This window comes from Mesoplodon densirostris, chromosome 14 (assembly GCF_025265405.1).
Source record: "Mesoplodon densirostris isolate mMesDen1 chromosome 14, mMesDen1 primary haplotype, whole genome shotgun sequence".
In the NCBI taxonomy this organism is placed as follows: Eukaryota; Metazoa; Chordata; class Mammalia; order Artiodactyla; family Ziphiidae; genus Mesoplodon; species Mesoplodon densirostris.
The window spans coordinates 1,604,597-1,623,114 of record NC_082674.1 but is presented as its reverse complement, the minus strand read 5'-3'; the positions used below and the strand labels follow the sequence as shown (position 1 = coordinate 1,623,114).

The window sequence follows — 18,518 nt, the reverse complement described above, 5'->3', positions numbered from 1 at the left end:
CCACCAAAAAGCCCAACAAGACCCAGAGTCTTCCACACCCTCCACATCAGTGGGCGTGAGCCAGGCTCCTCCAGCCTCTTCACTGCACTGCAGCCACAGGAAGGGTGTTTACAGTGCGAAAACGACGCCCTGTAGGACTCTTCCCACTGACCACCTTGTGATGGGCACCTCCATCTTCAGGGCTGTCCCTCAAAATCCCACGGATGCAGTCACACCACTCTCTGTCTCTGTCTCTCTCTGTGTCTTTCTCTCCTGCCCCATCCATATCGGTTCCTCTTTGAAGCTTTCCTGACCCTCCGTCCTGTCCACGAGGGTGACTCTCTCTGCTCCTGTCCTGTGAGGTGAGGGCTGTGTCTGCACTGCTCAAGGGAACGTTTCCTGAACAAAAGAATCAATCTATTCATTCAGCAGCAATTATGGCGAGCCTACCTACCATATGATAGATGTCAGAGAATCAAATGTGTCAATGGATCCTCACTAGAGCCCAGTGAGGAAGGAGCACAGCGTCTCTCCCTCTTTAGAGATCAGAAGCCAAAACGGGGGGGAGTGGGGTGGGTGTCAACACCTGTTTAGTGTTACTCAGCCTTGAGATTTTCAGCAAGGAGCTCAGGATCTGCCCCTCAAAATGGGAATTATAATAGCACCTGTCTCACAGGGTCATCATAGAGTTTAATGGATCCATATATGTAAAGATTTTAGGAAACACCAGGCACATAATAAGTGATCTGTGAGTGGTGTTGGCATTAGCCGAGCTGACAGTAGAACCCAGGACTCCAGAATCATGTTCAAATAGAATTTCTATTATTCCAAAATAATTATTTATCCTTGACACATTGAGGCTCTTCAAGCAACACAAGGAAAATATCACCCATAAGAGCAGAGACCACAAAGAACCCCTCGTGAGCCTCGGAAGTGACCGTGGCCTTTCTAGGCTCCACGAGCATCGCCCTTAGTTGGGAGAGGCCAGAGCCAAGATCATCTCATCCTACATCCTTGTCTCCTGTCAGCAGCTGTAACAAGAGGGCTGTGAGCAGGGCACACTTGGCCAAACGTGTTTTTCAGTTTCTGAGACCCTGTCCCCTGTTTGTATTAAAATTGGAGACGTGAAAATGTCAAGCAAAAGACCATTAAAAATAACATAGAAATTGGCCTCGAGAGCATGTAATACACAATATTTTATATATGTGTTCACTTCAGAAACTCCGGAAACTCCATGGCAGGTAACCAATTTTCTAGAATAACCTGACACAAAAGACGAAACGTTGTTTAAATCAAGTTAACATCAAAAGGACTGTAAAAGCTACAGCAACTAAATGACCTACCAAGACACCCAAACCAGTAGAGGAGCTGCAGAATAGCAAAGCCTGGAAGCTGATTTGCAACTTTAAGTGACTCAAGGAGGTTAAAGCATGAGCTGCCGTGATCTTATAAGTCATCATACTGACACTTTGAAGTTTCCACTGTGTGAGAAACATATAAATGTATTTATTGTCATCTTCGAATGTTGCGCATTATATAGAGTGATAAGGATGCAGGAGAGGTAGTTGTCAGTACGTTGCAGACGCCGACCTGGCCTCCCGGCTCACCTCTCAGCTCGGAGGCGGGCAGACCCGGCAGGTCCAACAGCTACTTACACCGGAAGTGGCTCAGCTACAGGGATCAGCAGAGACATTCACCCCAGCAGCACCCTTGTCCTTCAGAGGTGGCTGAGTCTGAGTCTGCTGTAAGTATACAGCATGTATTCCCTTGAGTGGCTGGGCCAGAAGACTGGGCTTTCTTGCAGTCACAGTTTTGTGAGCTGCCTCCCAAAGCTCAGCCCCTCCCTCCCTGTCCCCTACTCAGCTTCCCTCAGTGTCCAGTGAGAAGCCTTCCCATCGGTTTCTCACTCAGTAGATATTTACTGAGAACCTACTATGTCCAGTATGGTAGCCACTAGCCACATGTGGTTATTGGACTCTTGAAACGTGACTAGTGCATCTGAGGAATTCATTTAAAAATCTCCTTTAATTTTATTAATTGGCTACATATTACTAGTGACTACTGTATTGGATACTGCAGCTCTAAAAATAGAACAATCCCTTAAACACGGGCCATTTTCTTTGTCTCATGAAGGAGAAAGACAGTATGTCAACCGATAATCACACTAGGATGTGGTAAGTGCTTTCATTAGTAATAAGTGGAGAAAACTATGGTTTGTTCATTCAACAATTTCATAGAGTAGCCATCAAACACAAGGTTCCATTCGCTGCTATGGGAAATAGGCAGCTGTTCCCATGGTGGAGGCCTGACGACAGTGCAGAGAAGCAGAATGGAGGAGTGCAATACCGACCATGAATTCCAAACCCTAAGTGAAACTTGGACCCTCCTGCGCAGGTGAAGGGCCAGCCATGGCGCCTGCCAAGTTCTCTACCTGGGGTTTCATGTTGGCACCAGATTCCCAATTTTTCCTAAGACTCTGCCATTTGTTTCATGCTAGGGACATTCCAGAACTGTGGGGGGTTGCTGGCTTTTTAGAAAGACTCGTGTGTGTTGATAGACATAAGCCTGGATGAATCTGGAGGAGGTTGTAGCTGGAAAGCAGCCTGGCTTTTCCAGCACTTGGACCAGCAGCACCTGCTAGGTGGAAGAGAAGCAACACTGGCTCTTCCTCAGCTGTGCAAATTCTGTCCTGCTGGCCCCCCCATCAGCAGATGTGAGGTCCACATATGGGTTTGGGAGGCTCCACGCTCCCCAATGCATGTCCCAGAGTCACTTCCCAAGGCTTCACTTTGAAACATTCCAAACCACTGGGTTTCATAGACCAGGAAGTGTCTGTCTATGGGAGTGGGTTCTTCATCCAGGAGCTGTTTGGAACAAGTAAAGTGAAATCTGTCCTGTGGGCTTGAATTTGGTGGTCGTGTTTAAAGTAGATACCAGGAACTCACAGTCAGTGTGAATGGGTCAAATAGAGAAGGGACAAAATGAATCTGTTTGTAAGAAGAGCGCAATTTCATTTCCAGTTTACGTTAGTAGCTGTAGAAAAAAGCTTGAGCATCAAACCATGTGAACTGGCAGAAGACACTGGAAGCTTGAGGCCAGCTAATTCCTGAAAGTTGGAAAAAATGAATCCAAATGGTTTACAAAATATAGGATAAGGAAGTAAAACCAATTCAGGTAACAACAGAAGGGCAGTCTCCATTCTCCTACTCTGAATTTTGCAACCCTACTGTCTAAGGTCTGAGCTCCCGTTAGCATCTTGCGATTTGGGGCTGCTGAGAGGGGAGAGAATCAGCAAGAAGCCCACCGTAGTGCTGGGTTTACACCATCTACAGACATTCCCATTGCCAAGTGGAGGTGGGGCCGTTTTGAGTAACATGAGTGAATAGCACAAGATCAACTGTTTTCCCATCATTTCCCAGCATCTGAATGAGTCCGATAGTGAAAGCAGGCCAGTTGTCTGTCTCAGTGAACACCTGGTGTGCAGGTAGCATTGATGCAGAGCAGACACATCCAACAATTTGTTGATGAATTAAGAGAAGAGAGAAGAGTTTTGGGAAGGTAACAATAGTCCTCATGAGCTGCCAGTTCACAGACAAAGCCCGAAGAAAAAGAATACTTATTGTTACACTTACTAATTTATTCAGATAAACACAGAGTGAATACACTAACAAGTCCACTCAGATCCAGGACCACGTCTTGAGAAGATTCGCTGGAATGGAAGTTGGACTTGACCAATTGTCAGGGATGGAGGCAGGGAGGACTCAGTCCTTCAGTGCTATGGAATGTTTGGCTGAGATTATTGACTCAGACTCTCCCCAAATCCATGTAAATGTTCACATAAAAGAAATCTCAGATACCTGTTTATTTCCTATGAGAAACACTCTCTAGACCAAAGTTTGTTTCCTTCAGTTTTTTCTGATTATAATAAACATTATCTGTTTTGATTATTGTATTTTTACAATATGAGAACAGTCAAAAGGCAGAAGCCTCATCACTCTGTGTTTCACGGGTGGCAGCTCTGCCTGCTTCCCCCCACCCCGACCCTATCTCGTCTCTCACGCCCTCAATCTGTCCTCACCGCAGCTGCTGTCAGCTTCCCAACATGCAACTGTGATCGCATCATCGACTGCGTGAAGGAACTCAAATAACTGCCGTCATTAGCCTGCAAGGATGGTCTGACCCCGAAGGGCTCTCAGGTCTTCGCGCCATCCTCACACTCCCTCCCAGACATCTGGGCATCTCCTTTGAGGCCTGTCTCCAGCGTAGCCTCTTCCTGGGGACGCCCCAGCTCCCTTGGCTGGCTGCCCCTCTATTTTATGATGTAGTGCCCTCTCTATACTTTTATCATAGTGTCTGTCACACTCTCTATTCACTCAACAACTATTGGATGAGTGCCCATGACTCCCCGGGCATTTGGTGCACGGTGGTAAACAGTGGCCAGAGGTTCTAAAGCAGAATTACTGCCATGTCTGAGTCCCCTTTGGACCATAAGTGACTTGAAGGGTGGATCTGCACCTTTCACCTCTGAGTCTCCTGCACAGCACAGGGTCCAGCAAAGAGGAGGCTCCCAAGATAAATACACACTGGGTGGGTTCATGACTGAATGAATATTTTACCATTCCTAGGTCCAAAAGTAAAGCTAATCATAGTCTGCAGGAATCCCCTATCAAAGTGTTCACTTAGTGATGATGATCACACATCTCATTTTAGACACACAGAATAATTGCCAACAGCATTTTCCCGTATGTCTTTTCTCCCCATTCCTTGCAGTATATATATACACATATAGAGTTTCCAGGAAGAAAAAGACTCCAATTAGCAACAATGCTTTGGAAAATTGCCCTTTTTTAAGGAAAGGTTATGAGCTCTTGCTGTAAGGGTCTTACCCAAGTTTGGGCCAATTTTAGCATGATTAGTGCTGACTGCCAAATACACCAAGTCTGCTTTCTGTGACGCCAGGGCAGGACTGACACCTTCTACAGAGTTTGAATCTTGCTCCCATCAAAGGCATGTACGGTCCATCTTCTTTGAGTGGTCATTCTGTCTACAGATATAACTTTATCTTGAGAATGTACAAATCCAAATATATCCAAAGCTTTTTTGCAACTTCTATATTTCCGTATTTCACAAAAATGTATATATGTTAATATAGTACGCATGAACTAATTCTTTTTTTTAAATGTGCATTGCACACCGTGTGCGTTTGGTAAGATGTTTAGTGAACTTGTGTTGTCAATTACATGATGTTGCTGTGCACGTGCTTCGTAAACCATCCCCGGGGGTGCTGTGAGGATCCCTGTGCGATCATGTGGATGGTAGTGATAAGGGACGAGGAGCGGAGAGAAAAGGTTAGCAGCCTCAGACACAAGCCAGCTGTGTCTCTGTGGAATATCGCTCTGTGCACAGGTGCCGGCACACTCGTGGGAGTCCACGTGCTCACATCCTTTCTGCATTCGTGCCGAGCCTCAGCCTCTTCATCCAGGACTCCCGTTGCCCTGATCCTCAGATAGTAACTCAGATCTTCTCTCTCTTTTCTAACAGCGTGTACGGCTGCCCCTTGGCTAAAAAAAGAAAAACACAAGATAAACAGCCCCAAGAACCTGCTCCCAAGCGAAAACCGTTTGCGGTGAAAGCGGACAGCTCGTCGGTGGATGAGTGTTACGACAGCGACGGCACGGAGGATGGGGACGAGAAGGAGGAGGACGCGGAGGAGGACGACTCAGACGACGACGACGAGCAGCGGGAGGACGAGGACGACGACGAGGAGGGGGGACGGGAGGAGGACATGGAGGACGAGGATGAGGACGAGGACGAGGACGGCGAGGACGTGGAGGACGAGGAGGACGACGAGGACGAGGAGGACGAGGAGGACGACGAGGACGATGAGGAGGAGAACGGTAATCCTCAACGCGGTAGCCGAGGACCGAGCGGTGGGCGGGGCCGCTTCCGGGAGGAGGGCCTTCTGGTGCCAGTGGTCGTGGCGCATGCGTGGTTGATGCCCACGGGATTAGGCGGCCGGGGCAACGCTGGGAGGCGTGGGTGTCCGTGTGTCTTTCCCTTTCCTTTTAGAGAAGTTCTTTCAATCATCCATCAGACATTAGATGTTGCTTCGGTCACGTTGTTACTCAGACTGGTCATCCTCAAAGTTTGCTGAAATATCTGCGGTGTGCACGTCTGTTTAGCTTGGCAACTTTTATCGAGAGAGTCCAGCTTGCCTTTTCTCGGAGGCTCCACCCGAGAGATCCCGTCATGACCCGCTACGGCGGCTGTGGCATTGGCACGGGCAGCCCACGTGCCTCCCGGGAGCTGGAAGCCTGTGTGAGCCCCGCTGCATGAGCTGCTGAAGTAGGTCTGTCCGTCAGTGGCCAAGGCTTTCCTTTAGTGGCCATCAGGTATGGGTTCGAGGAGGAACCAGGCTGTGAGGAAGCAATGAATCAACCCGTCATCTGCTTCCATGCTCAAGAGCTGTGTTTTCAGATCCAGGGAGACAGACACATGAAGGGCATGCTGTGCAGGGTAGTGGCACCTTTGGGGCAAAATTTTCAGATGGTTTTGCTTTTACATCCAGCTTACTGTTGGTGTCAGACTCAGAAGTAGGACTTCAAAGCCAGTCCCTTCACAGAAGTCCTTTCTTTCCTAGAAGGACGTGGGAGGTCACTGAAGAGTCTAGTTCTAGGCTTTACTGGCTCAGAGTTTGCCTTAGAGAAATGGCAAAGCAGGTTTAAAAAGTGAAGGGAATATATTTTCCTTACACTTCTTCCTTGGGCTCAAACCTCTTCAAGAATCTGAATTCTGAGAAAGGCTAATTCCTCAACACAAAAGACAGTGGTTTCAGCCGATGGAGAGTTTGTAGATCAGGCAGGTGGGAACTGGTTGTTGCTAATCCCGTGGAGAGAGCATGGATCAACTTTCCTCCTTCACGGGTTACACTAGTTTGTTCCAGGAAACCTGGATTTTATGAAAGAATCCTCGATTGTTACTGTAGTTTAGGGTCCTTATGAAAACAACTGACTGCTTAACTTACATGGATAATACAAACGTATCTGTATATAAGTGCATACACACATACACAGGCACACACACACATGCATAAACTTCATGCATTAAAATCTGGTCTCCCCAGGTTACTTTTCTTGTCTTGTTATTATAGATCGTGGTGTGGAGACAGCCTAAGGAGTAGCATCAGCACACACCCACAGACACACACCGTTCGCTCTGCTAAGCAGACTGTGGTGTCATTAATGAGATGACGGGACTTTCATGCTGAGTATTAAAAACAGCAGCTCTGGGTAATAAAATATGTGGAAAGTTGGAGAATCGACCAATTTGGCAAATTATTTCTGGACCCTGTATTACATGTGTGTAGTTCTGGGTGAAATCATTCATTGTTGAGGCTGACTCATGATTTGTAGCTTAACCATGGCTTCTTATGAAGATAGTATAAAATACTGCTCTTTCATATTCTCCTTCTATGTTTAGAAAGCCGTAGACATTAATATTTGAAGTTATAGAGGTTTGTGCGTGTGGTGAATTAGGGTGGGAGATATTTGCACATATGCATCATTTAACCAAGTGCCTTAACCAGAGTCTAGGGTCTGCTCTCCATTTGCTAGAATTAAACTTTCAATTTTAATTTACTTAGGGCCATATTTTAAATAATCTACTTTTAAAAGTGCAAAATGACATATTTTGAAAAAGCGCTCACAGGCTTATTGAAACAGCTTTAGCATGTGACTGCACTGGCTTCATTCACTCTGACTTGAACGCTCAGAGTTGTTTTAAAAAGTGAGAAAGTAAACCAAAGATAAAGACATTTTTCTAGGAAAATTCATGTAAGTGGGCATAATCAAGGGGGCATGATACAGCCATGAAACAATTGCATAATTAAAACTTCGGCCCCAGAATGCCTAATTATGTGACCCACCTTGCCTGGTGACCAGCACTCAGTGTTCTGCAAACATGAAGCCCAAGTCGGAGGCATGTAAGGAAGTTGGTTCCAGAAAGAAAATGCCCAGTAGGAGGATGAATGATCAACTGTTGGTCTCTGGTGGCAGAATTCATATTCAGCTCTGGATTCTCCAGCTAAGCACCTTCTAGAATCATCTCTTCTGTGAACTTTAAAGGAATCAACTAAAACTACTAAAGAGAGGTTCAGCCGTGGTGGCCATTTATGGATCATCAGGCTACCTCTTCTGCTGTAAGACAAATAGGTCCATTTTACCAAATACTTTGGCAGCAAAGTGTAATAAGCTACTCCCTCTTAGACAGCCTCTCATCAAGTCCTAAGTCCCAAGGAGTCGTTGGATCAAAGGTAGCCCATGTGATGGACCCTGAACTGTGGCTCTGATTGCTCTAAGTTCTGTGCAGGAAGGCCCAAAGCCTTGCTTGATTTCCAAGTCAAACGAAAGCATCCCTCCTAAGAAGAAACCACTTCCAAGGCCTGATTCCTGGAGACGGTTTCACCAAGTTTTTCTGTTACAGGGAGAAATCTCCCCTGGAGGAGCACATGGACAGGTGTTCCAAGACCCCATGTAGCCAATATCACACAAAGATATGCCAGGTGGATTATCCAGTGGGTTATTTCATACCCCCAGGGTCAGGAATCTTCAGGAAGGTTCTAGATCAAGGAGACACAGCTCTGCTGATGAAATGCTTATTTTACATGATCAAACTCCTAGCTGTGTGTGACTTACAACAATCAGGTTTTGAAAGGCATGTGTCCATCCATCTCCCATTTTCATGTCCTCCCAAATGCATTTTATTTTACCTGATGGCTGTTTAGTGCCAAAATCACTTTCAGTCTGTGTGAGTATCTGCCCCCATAGCCGTGTCTGTAACATGAGAAACTCACCCCACATTGCATGTCTTTGTCCCCTCCTTGTATTGGCAGAAACTGTTTCTGAAAAACTGGGGAAGGTACTTTCTGTGTCTGGTGACCAGAGTTCTGGGTCAGCATCTCAAAGTCGGTCTTGCGTGTCCCTTGTTGACACTCTTGGTGGCTGTTGCATGGCTGAGCCAGCAGCTGATCCTTTCCAAGGGGGACTGTGCCTCTTTCTTAGTAAACTGAAGCACAGACGGTGACTGACTGTTAACAGAGTGAGAAGCAAGGCAGGCAGGACTGGGTGCGCGGAGGCATCTCGGGTGCCGAGGGGCTGATCATAGGGTCCGTCACGGCAACTGATGGTCTCCCAAGGAAACCAGGGCAGCCAGATGGAGTTGCACGGACAAAGCTTAAGCTGCCCTCAGCCTCCCTAGTAGCTATAAAGTCTCAGACAATTTCTACCATTCTCCACCTCGGTTATAAACTGAAATGTGAAGTTGATTGAGAGGTTTTGTTACAGAGAAAACAAATGCTTATAAACCACCAAATTATTACATAGGAACCCACCGATTATAGAAGGACTATTATTTATAACTTGCAAATTAGGTGTTTATTCTAATTCCAAGGATCCTCTGGCGTTGTAGTTACACGTGAACCAAAATATTACTAATAATGTACATTTCCAGTCCAGTCAGTATAGTAATGTACACACTATGTTTGATCTTCACAGTGATTGTGTAAGACAGGGCAGGGTAGAAATTATTTCACTCTCATTGTGCTAATTAGAAACTGAGGCTCAGAAAGATAAGATTATTTTCAGCAGGTGACAGATACATGGTCACACTCTGTTGGTGGCTTTTCTTACTTCAGAGCTCATGTTCTTTTTATCACTCTCTGCTCATTTGAAGAACAGGAAATGCTATCTGAGTAACTCATTTCAGATTACATTAAATGCATCACTAATTAATCAGAATTATATTTTGTCCAGTTGACCTTTGCATGGAGAATTTTATTTTCAAAATGCATGTAATGGTCTAAGGTGTAATTATGAGCTTAAAGTTCCCTCGTTATCCTAAAGTTGAGAAAGTTATTATTCAGGGGTCATAGCTTTTTCTAATAGCAGATTTTTTACATGGTATATAGTAAGTACCTTTTCAGAGTCTTATAATTTGAGAAATATAGATTCAATGGTTATTTAATGCCTAGTAAGTTACACTTATTTTCACACTACAGCCCACTAAAAAGAATACATCTTTAAATAATAGATAGACTCACATATGTGTGTATAAAATAAGTGTATGTATTTAAATCTCCTTATGAGTATATATTGTATCTGCCCACTGACAGGAAAGAAAATTCCGTGAGGAAGAACATAGCAATTTGTCGTCCAGATGACAGAAAATGTTCATGTCCACTGCCATTTTTAACACATAACTGTTTCTTTTTTGTGTGATTTGCTCTGGTTATAACTTTATTTTTTTTAATGTTCATTGGAGTATAGTCGATTTACAATGTTGTGCTAGTTTCTGGTGTACAGCAAAGTGAGTCAGTTACATATATACACATATCCACTCTTTTTAAAATTCTTTTTCCATATAGGCCATTGCGGAGTGTTGAGTAGAGTTCCCCATGCTATGCAGTAGGTCCTTATTAGCTGTCTATTTTATATAAAGTAGTGTGTATATATCCATCCCAATCTCCCAGTTTATCCCCCCCTTAACCCCAGTAACCATAAGTTTGCATAACTGTTTATTAATATATTCTGTTTCTGAAATACATTTGTAAATATGTAAGGTCCTTTCTTTGCTTACTCTTTATTGAATCTTGGGACTTTCTGGACAATTCAACTTTGAAGACAATTGACTTGGCCATTGGGTTAAATTAGGTAAAAATGCAAACACCTTCCTTTTCTAGAGGTTTTCTGGCTTCATTCTGTTCTATGTGTGAATTAGCCACACATGTGTGGTGGCCTCCTTGGAAGGTCACCTCTAAGAAGGAACTGGGGGGTTTGAAGGGCAATGCTAATAATTACGTTGAGAATGTACAGTGTACAGCAAAGCTTCTCTGGACAGGGTTTAGTGAGCTGACCAGAGGCTGAGCGGCCTGTGAGGTGTGGAGCCCAGCATGCTTTGGTCAGGTCACTGCAGCTCGCCTCTCCTCCCATCCGTGGACACCTTCACAATGGTGTGGTCAGGGCCTGTCACATTCTGACTCTGGGCTCTGTTTGCACCACCCTCCCCAGCAAGCAAATCCATACGTAATCCAGCTTCTCTGCAGAAACTCAACTGTCTTTGAAGGGAACTCAAGACAAAACCGACCCTCACAGACACAACTTTTGTTTTAATTACCAAGTGTCCAGGGTGTTTTTTATTCCACACGGGATGATGCCCTAGGTGCCATGTTACTAAAGCATCATGACAACTTGCAGCCAATGGGCTTGAATTTCCATAAGACAGGACAGAATGAGGAGGGTGAGGGTCCCTCACTGTGGCCCCTGAGCTCCCCAAACTCCCTTTCGATGAGGCACTCACACTGATCAGCCAGTTACCTCTTACCTCATTCTCAGGAAACGGCCCTGATGCAGGAAGCAAATTGAGATACGGACTGTGCATCAAAATTCGCCCCCCAGCTTTCTCCTGCAGTCAGCAGAAAACGCAGTGAGTTCTGTGACCAGCGGAGAAACCAAGGTGTGTTTAGTAGGCAAGGTCTCAACTGTGCACAGTCGGGAGAAAGAATATGATGACTTTTTATCCTCCTAAAAATTGATCTCTCCCTCCATCCATGAAAGCGTTATTGTAGGCAGTTTAGTATGTGAATACACTGAGTAGATGGCTCCACCCATCAGAAACGAGTAAAGGCAGAATTAGGCATTTCTTGGTGTCATCTTATGATAAAAATTAAACTTTCTTCTTGCAAACTAATTTTGCGTAATTAGAAAATATATGTTATGTTTCACGAATTTTCAGACTCTTCAATACAAACCAGAAAACTTGCTAACAAGGTGAAGTCATGTACATTTGAGACGCAAGCAACATGCATAAAGTATGGGTTTTTTTATTTTTTACATAATAATAAGAAATAATAGATGTAAGAGAGTAGATCTAACACATTTTTATTCAATTTTTTTTATTTAAAAGCTTTTAATGACATCACATATATTTAACAGATAGGGCACAAGTCGAGAGGCACAGGTCACATGACTGAGCACCAGGCCTGAGTGACCACCTCCATGCTCAGGCCCAGCCTCTGGAGTTCATGCCTATCAATGCCATTTTGATTGTGCAGTAAGATGAAAATCATCATTACAACCATTACAGTGACAGAGAAATGCACACTATGTATCAAATAGCAAGGTAATGAAGCAAATTATAACACAGTGTGGCAACACACAAGCAAGTAACCACTAGGGTAACATGACTTCGTCCAGTAAATGCTTTTTATTCCTTTTGTTTTTAAGGTCAATTTAAAGGGATGGCCAGCTTATTTCTTTGTCTTAATTTGATTTTTTTTTTCGGTACGCGGGCCTCTCACTGTTGTGGTCTCTCCCGTTGTGGAGCACAGGCTCCGGACGCGCAGGCTCAGCGGCCATGGCTCATGCACACAGCCGCTCCGCCGCATGTGGGATCTTCCCGGACCGGGGCACGAACCTGTGTCCCCTGCATCAGCAGGCGGACTCCCAACCACTGCGCCACCAGGGAAGCCCCTTAATTTGATTTTTATTCCAAATGCTAGCTTGGCAGAGGGCGGGATAAAGGTGGGAAAAGGTGCATCTTGTAGCTCTGGCTGCCCTGCTTCCCTCGCTCTCCCTGGACTTCGGTTTGGCCTCCAGAGGTTAGGATGGTAACACTTGCCCTTTGCTCACCTCACTGCTTGGTTGCTAAGCTTTAAAGCAGGTGTAGTCCAGAGAGATGCTGGAGAGAGGCGAGCAATCCAGAGCTGCAAAGTAGCAACCGTAACTCAGGTGGCTTTTGCACGGTTCTCCTCTCTCAAGCACAAACTCAAGCTTGTCTGTAATTCATGGAACCCAAGGTCCATGGTGATACCAAGCAAATATATTATGTACATCAAAGCTGCATTAATTTAAAAGACTCAGTGCGTGGTGACAGCTCACTTCAAAAAAAATGGAATGTGTTTTCTGTGTACACAGAAGTGCACTGGGTTCCATGGGGACACAAAAACTAAATAGATACCACGCTTTGCCAAAAAGAAACGCACATAATATAGCATGAAAGAGGAGTGTGTACATGAAAATATATACGTAATGGTGCTTTACAAAGGGCAGAATTAGAAGCCATAAGCCGAGATGGAGGCTTTAAAGGTTTGAGTTGAAAACAAGAACAAAAGTTTTCATATTTGAAGATTGTTGAGCTTTAGATTAGGTTACCAAAGAATGGTAGTGTTTCTGAAAGGTCTTTTCTGTCTGATGGGGATTGAATACGGTTGAAGAGAAGAACGGGCGCCCTGCGCCTCCCAAGTTCCTCTCAATCAAACATACTCATTGGAATGGCCACATCACACCAGTATGTAAAACGGGAGGACCAAAGTTTTCACAGACTCTTTTCCACTCCCTGGTTTACAGCATCAGCAGTAGCAAAAGCAACCTTGGTCTGCTGGGCCAGGGATGTTCAAGGTCGTCCAGTTAATTTGGAAAGTTTCCGAGCTGTGTGCAGCACGCGCATGTGTGCGTGTGTGATTAGAGAGAGAGAGAGAGAGAGAGAGAGGGATGAGGTTGATTCGTGTGTTTCAGCCCGTCTCAGTCTGAAAACTACTGATTTCAAATAGCTCTTGTCTGGATTGGGGGCTATGACTATTCTATTTCTTAGTCTCCAAACTTAGATAAACCACATACCTAAAATGTCATCAAGTAGAAAGGACCTCAAAACTTAGTGAATAAATAAAACTTTATTCACTCACATTCCGTTAATTAAGATTACTAATGAATAAAAACTTCAAGAAGCATAACTTACACATTCTACATTAAAAATTATTATGCAACTTGGATCCCTTGTGAAAACCATTCTTTTTTCCTTCAGTTTATCTCATTTAGCTTAAAGGACATTTTTACATCATGCTTCAGCTTATGAAATGGACAACTTCTAGAATCAAGAAACCAACAATCCTCCTCTGAGCTGTTGTAGTGACGTTAGCCTGTGCTTTCTGCTTTGGATGCTGTTGAGCTGGGAGAATTCTGCCCGGGCCCCCATGCCTTGCTCTGGGCCTGGGAAGCTGACTGTACACGCGTGAGGTCTGACTCAGGACGTGAAAGGGGATGCATGGCCGTGACCTTCACCTGTGCTGACGGGGCAGGTGACAGGGAGGGTCGGACTAGAGATGCACAGGGCCTGCGTGCGGACACGGGCCACCCTCCTCCACCACAAGCCCAGACAGCGGGCTTTCCCCTGGAGATGATGCAACAGATGTGCTGGGACCACCTTCTGTGCTCGGGGCGTCCTTCCTGAACTGCAGACACGGCTCTCGGGAGTTGGGTCGGGACCAGACTATCACCTTCCAAGCCAGGTGCCATCGCAGGGCCCCAGATGCCATGGAGCTGTTCCTCGACTGCACAGTGATCTGGTGGTGGGTGGTCTATATCAAATCTGTGTTACTTAAGTCCACGTATAAATTATATATATATATACATATATATATATATATATATATACATATATATACATATATATATATATGTATATATATATATATATATATATATATATATATACTTTTATAAAAGTCAAAATCAGAGCTCAGCCCCCACTGAACTTCCGTGTGCTGACCCTGCACGGGCCAACGTGGTAGCCCCTGGCCACACGGGGTTGCTTAAATATAAATATGTTGAGTTTGAATTTAACTTAAATTAATTGAAATCTCATAGTGTTGAAACTCCACATCCTCAAACCCAGCAGCCTTTGCACCGCAGCCCCTCCTCCCGGGGTGCGGTCCCCTCATCTCTCAGGTCACTGCCCAGAGGCCGCCTTCTCAGTGAGCCTGGCCCAGCTGCACCTGAAGTGACCCCTGTCCTGGCCCCCTGACCCCTCACAGCACAGGCCACCAGCCAACATCACTGATAACAGTTATTTTCCGTGTGTTTCTCTTCCGTCCCCTACGCGGTGGCGTCCCTGCATCCTGGGTTCATCTTTCCACTCCAAACATCAGTGAAGTGAATAAATAAGCTGGATTTGTTCGTGTCCCACAGGCCTGTCAGAACTGGCCTAAGCAAAACTGTGGCCATTAGAACATCTGTCCGTGTTCTGGTAAAAACGTGTCCTATGTCGTCCTCTCCGAAGTTTTTGCATCTTGAAGTAGGAGGAAGATATCTCGAAATGCCGATATTTGACCCAGTAAATGCCGACGGACGGAGCTCCCCCAGCCTCCGTGTACCGCGCAGCCGCAGTGAATCGGCTGCCCCTTCCCAGGCCCCGGCCTGCCCCCGAGGGTTGCTCTGCTTCAGACGACGGACGTGATGCACGGGTCTCTCCCACGTGGTTCCTCTCGGGCTAAGGAAGGCTTTCAGGCCAGGCCGGGAGCTAAGATCGGGAACACGTTAGAAGCGCACGGCTCAGAGGGGAGGCTGGCAGGCTCCTGAAGCGACCCTGTGCCGGGGCGCATCCTTCCCCGGGCCCGGGGACAGCAGGGGCTGGAGGGGACCCTGTGTCCTGCTGCACAGGATCAGCTGATTTACACAGACGGGAGCAAATCCCAGCCCAGTAAGCCAGCTCCTCTGGGGAGAAGTAGGTCCAGCCGCTCCAAGTGCAGGCAGGCGTGGGGATGAGACCACAGCCCAGAAACGCCCAGAAGCAACAACACACAGGTCAGAAAAAAGGGCTGGGAACTGCATACATTTCACCCACATCATCTCCCCCCACGACGCGCACCAGTGAGAACAAAGCAACTACCTCTAATCACCCAGAAACCACTGTTAAAACTGTGAAAATAGATGGGAGTAGTCTGAAATTCCCCGCCAAAGTGAAAACAAGACAAACAACAATGCTGTTAAGTAAGTTGGAACTAGAAAATGTGACAGGTAAGTCTAGAGACGTGACAAACCTTGAATCTTCCAGCCACGTCACCCGTCTGTTCCACTCTCACCTTCGAGATTCCCCTCTCGTTCACAATGAACTTGGGGGGTGAGTGTGAAGGGGTCCTGGGAGTCCTCCAGCTCTGCGCCCCGCTGCTCAGATGGGGGGCAGGGAGCTTGAGGAGGAAGGGCTGCCAGGGCCCCAGTGCTGGCCACTGGAGAAGGGCTGTGACCAGGGTTCTCCCTCCCAGGCGGCCGAGGCTGGCGCCTCCACAGCAGAAGCTGTAGTGCGAGCAGCGCCTGGGCAAGCAGGAAGGCCTCTCCTACCACAGAGGGAAAGGGTCCACAGCATCTCAAAGAGGGTCGGGGGTATTTGCAGAAGGACCAAACTCACATTGCTCCGTCTGGTCTTGGGGATGGGCTGCAGGAGTTATGAGTCATCAGAGGGTCCGAGTCCGTGGATCACGGAGGGGGTCGGTCTGTCCTCTGGTCCTTCCCTCCCCGTCTCTGCACAACCTCATGCCTGGGTGTCCCTGACCCTCCCACCTTCCTACCCACTCGGTTCCCTCATGCTGCCCAGGACGCTGGTCCTATGAACCCAGTCCAAGATGTTCCTAATTTCCAAATCTTTTCTCCGTATCAGAATGGACTTAAACTCCGCCAGTCAGGACCCTCGTAGGTGACAGGTCAACGGAGCTGGTAATTCCGGCAGACATTTCAACACCTGGCGCTATAACCAGCCCTCAAACCTCAGCAAACCAACGTAGAGGAGGAAGGCTCCGAACAGCAACAGCAGCTCCAAGTGGCTGGCAGGCAGCAACTGTGGTGGATGGAGAGCCGGACGCCCGGCTGGGACTAGTCTAGAATGGGCTGTGGTGGCCCAGCATCCTGGGATGGCATCCCGCCCTGTCACCTAGCAACAAGATGATGTGGAGAAAACACCAGCCTCTCTTGGGCTCCGTGTTGTCACCTTCGGAAGGACAGTAGGTGACACCTCCTTCTCACAGGGCCCCTATGGGCATGAAATGAGGACTGACAGCCACAGGCCACGAGACTGACCCCTGGGGCTGTTATTCTGTGTTCACTCGATGGGGTTTGTGCGACGATCACCACTTTTGCTTCTTTCTTGTAGTTGCTGCGGCTATTAAAACGCCATCATCTTCTCATTAGGATCCAATATATCATCACATTTCTGTAGTTACAAGTCAAAAATGAATGTTGATATTTATTTCTATAATCAAAAAGGAAACTCCTATTAATGCTGTAAGAAGCTGTGGCCTTTGGTGATTTGAAACCCACGAGGGTGGACTCTTAGACCACGTCTTCTCTGACCTGGTAAATCTAGAGCAGTTTCTGCTTTGAAGAAGTGTGTCTTCTTTCTGTTTGTTCTTGTATTTTATTTTATTTTATTTTAGTCAGTTTTCTATTTGCTAGCCTATGGCTTATTTTAATGGCTAGAAAGAACAGTAGTAACACAATCAGGTTTAGGACTAGACACTGAAAGAATTAAAAGGTGCATCAGACATATTTTTTAGAGACAAAATACTAAATGAAGCCAGTGCTTGTATTTATAAAGTTATAATCCACAGAGTTCTAACCACAGCAAATTCCGGTCATGAAGATGGAGACAAAATACCATACATGGCTCCATTTTTTTAAAGAAATGTTTTTGGTTTTCTAATTGTAGCTACTGAGCCTAAATTGTTTATAACAATCTGATTCAAAGGAGATAAAATTCAGACCTACGACATTTTACAGAGCTCACACAGGAATCCAAAAATGCATGTAATTACAGTAAAAACAAGGGTCTTGTTTGATGAGGAAACACTGGGGAGACCCTGAGCCACTGAACCGCCTGTGCTTCTGGGCGCAGGTTCCTCCCCTTGGAGGGGCGGGCCGGGTCTCCTCCAAGTTCCACCCAGGTGTGGCCATCCTGTGAGCCCCTCCCAAAGGCAAACCCCTGGGCCGGCCCCCACTGGCAGGTACCTTTCCCTCCTGTTACCACACAGCTTTGCCAGAGCAGAGGCTCGAGATAGAAAAGCATCAAAAGGACACTGAGATACCTTGGCCTTCTCCTTAAACCTCTGTCTGAGTAGCTGTGTTCTTTTATTTAGAATGTGGGCCTGAACTTTAAAATAACTTTCTGGTAAAATGCCTTTTCTCATCCCAAATGCACTCTCCCTGTTTCCTGGATCACTGATCACATGAAGAACTCCTCCACTGACTCCTGAATCTCTTTGGGTTGGAAATTTAGTCTGTGGACTGTCGGTACTATGTTGTTAATGCCTGGCTGGCCCAGAAAACTCTGGCCTGCTTCCCACGGCCCACTTCCACATGTGGTCCATTTCATTATGAGCCTCAGCAAAGACATAACCAGAAGGGTAAACTGCCTGAAAGCACAAAACCAGAGATGGAATTCCAAAAGCTCGCTGTGAATGATTTTGAATTCTGGAGGCTGAAGCTTAGAACCTGCTTGTTGACAGGCTGCCTGATGGATCCCTTCCATCCGTCCACATCATTAAGGCTTGACTTTATCTCACATGCGTTTTGAAAGAGTTAAATACCAATAACTTGAAAACGTCCATTAACCCACCAGGATTTTCAGCCTCTCATGCAGTCTCTCCAGACACCCCCAGTCTTACTGCTGGGGGTCCGGCAGCCTCGGAGGGCACAGAGGCTGGTGACCAGGAGGAAGAGCCA

General features: G+C 46.2%; 1 protein-coding gene across 3 annotated transcripts in view; it reads left to right on the top strand.

Annotated features, from left to right (window-relative positions):
* MYT1L (myelin transcription factor 1 like) overlaps nt 1-18,518 on the top strand; it is a 135,930-nt gene that overhangs the window by 19,535 nt on the left and 97,877 nt on the right. For all 3 annotated transcript variants that reach the window (XM_060117030.1, XM_060117029.1, XM_060117031.1), the window contains exon 4: nt 5,521-5,876. In XM_060117030.1, coding sequence (XP_059973013.1) covers nt 5,521-5,876 — 356 coding nt within the window. The remainder of the gene's footprint in view (nt 1-5,520; nt 5,877-18,518) is intronic.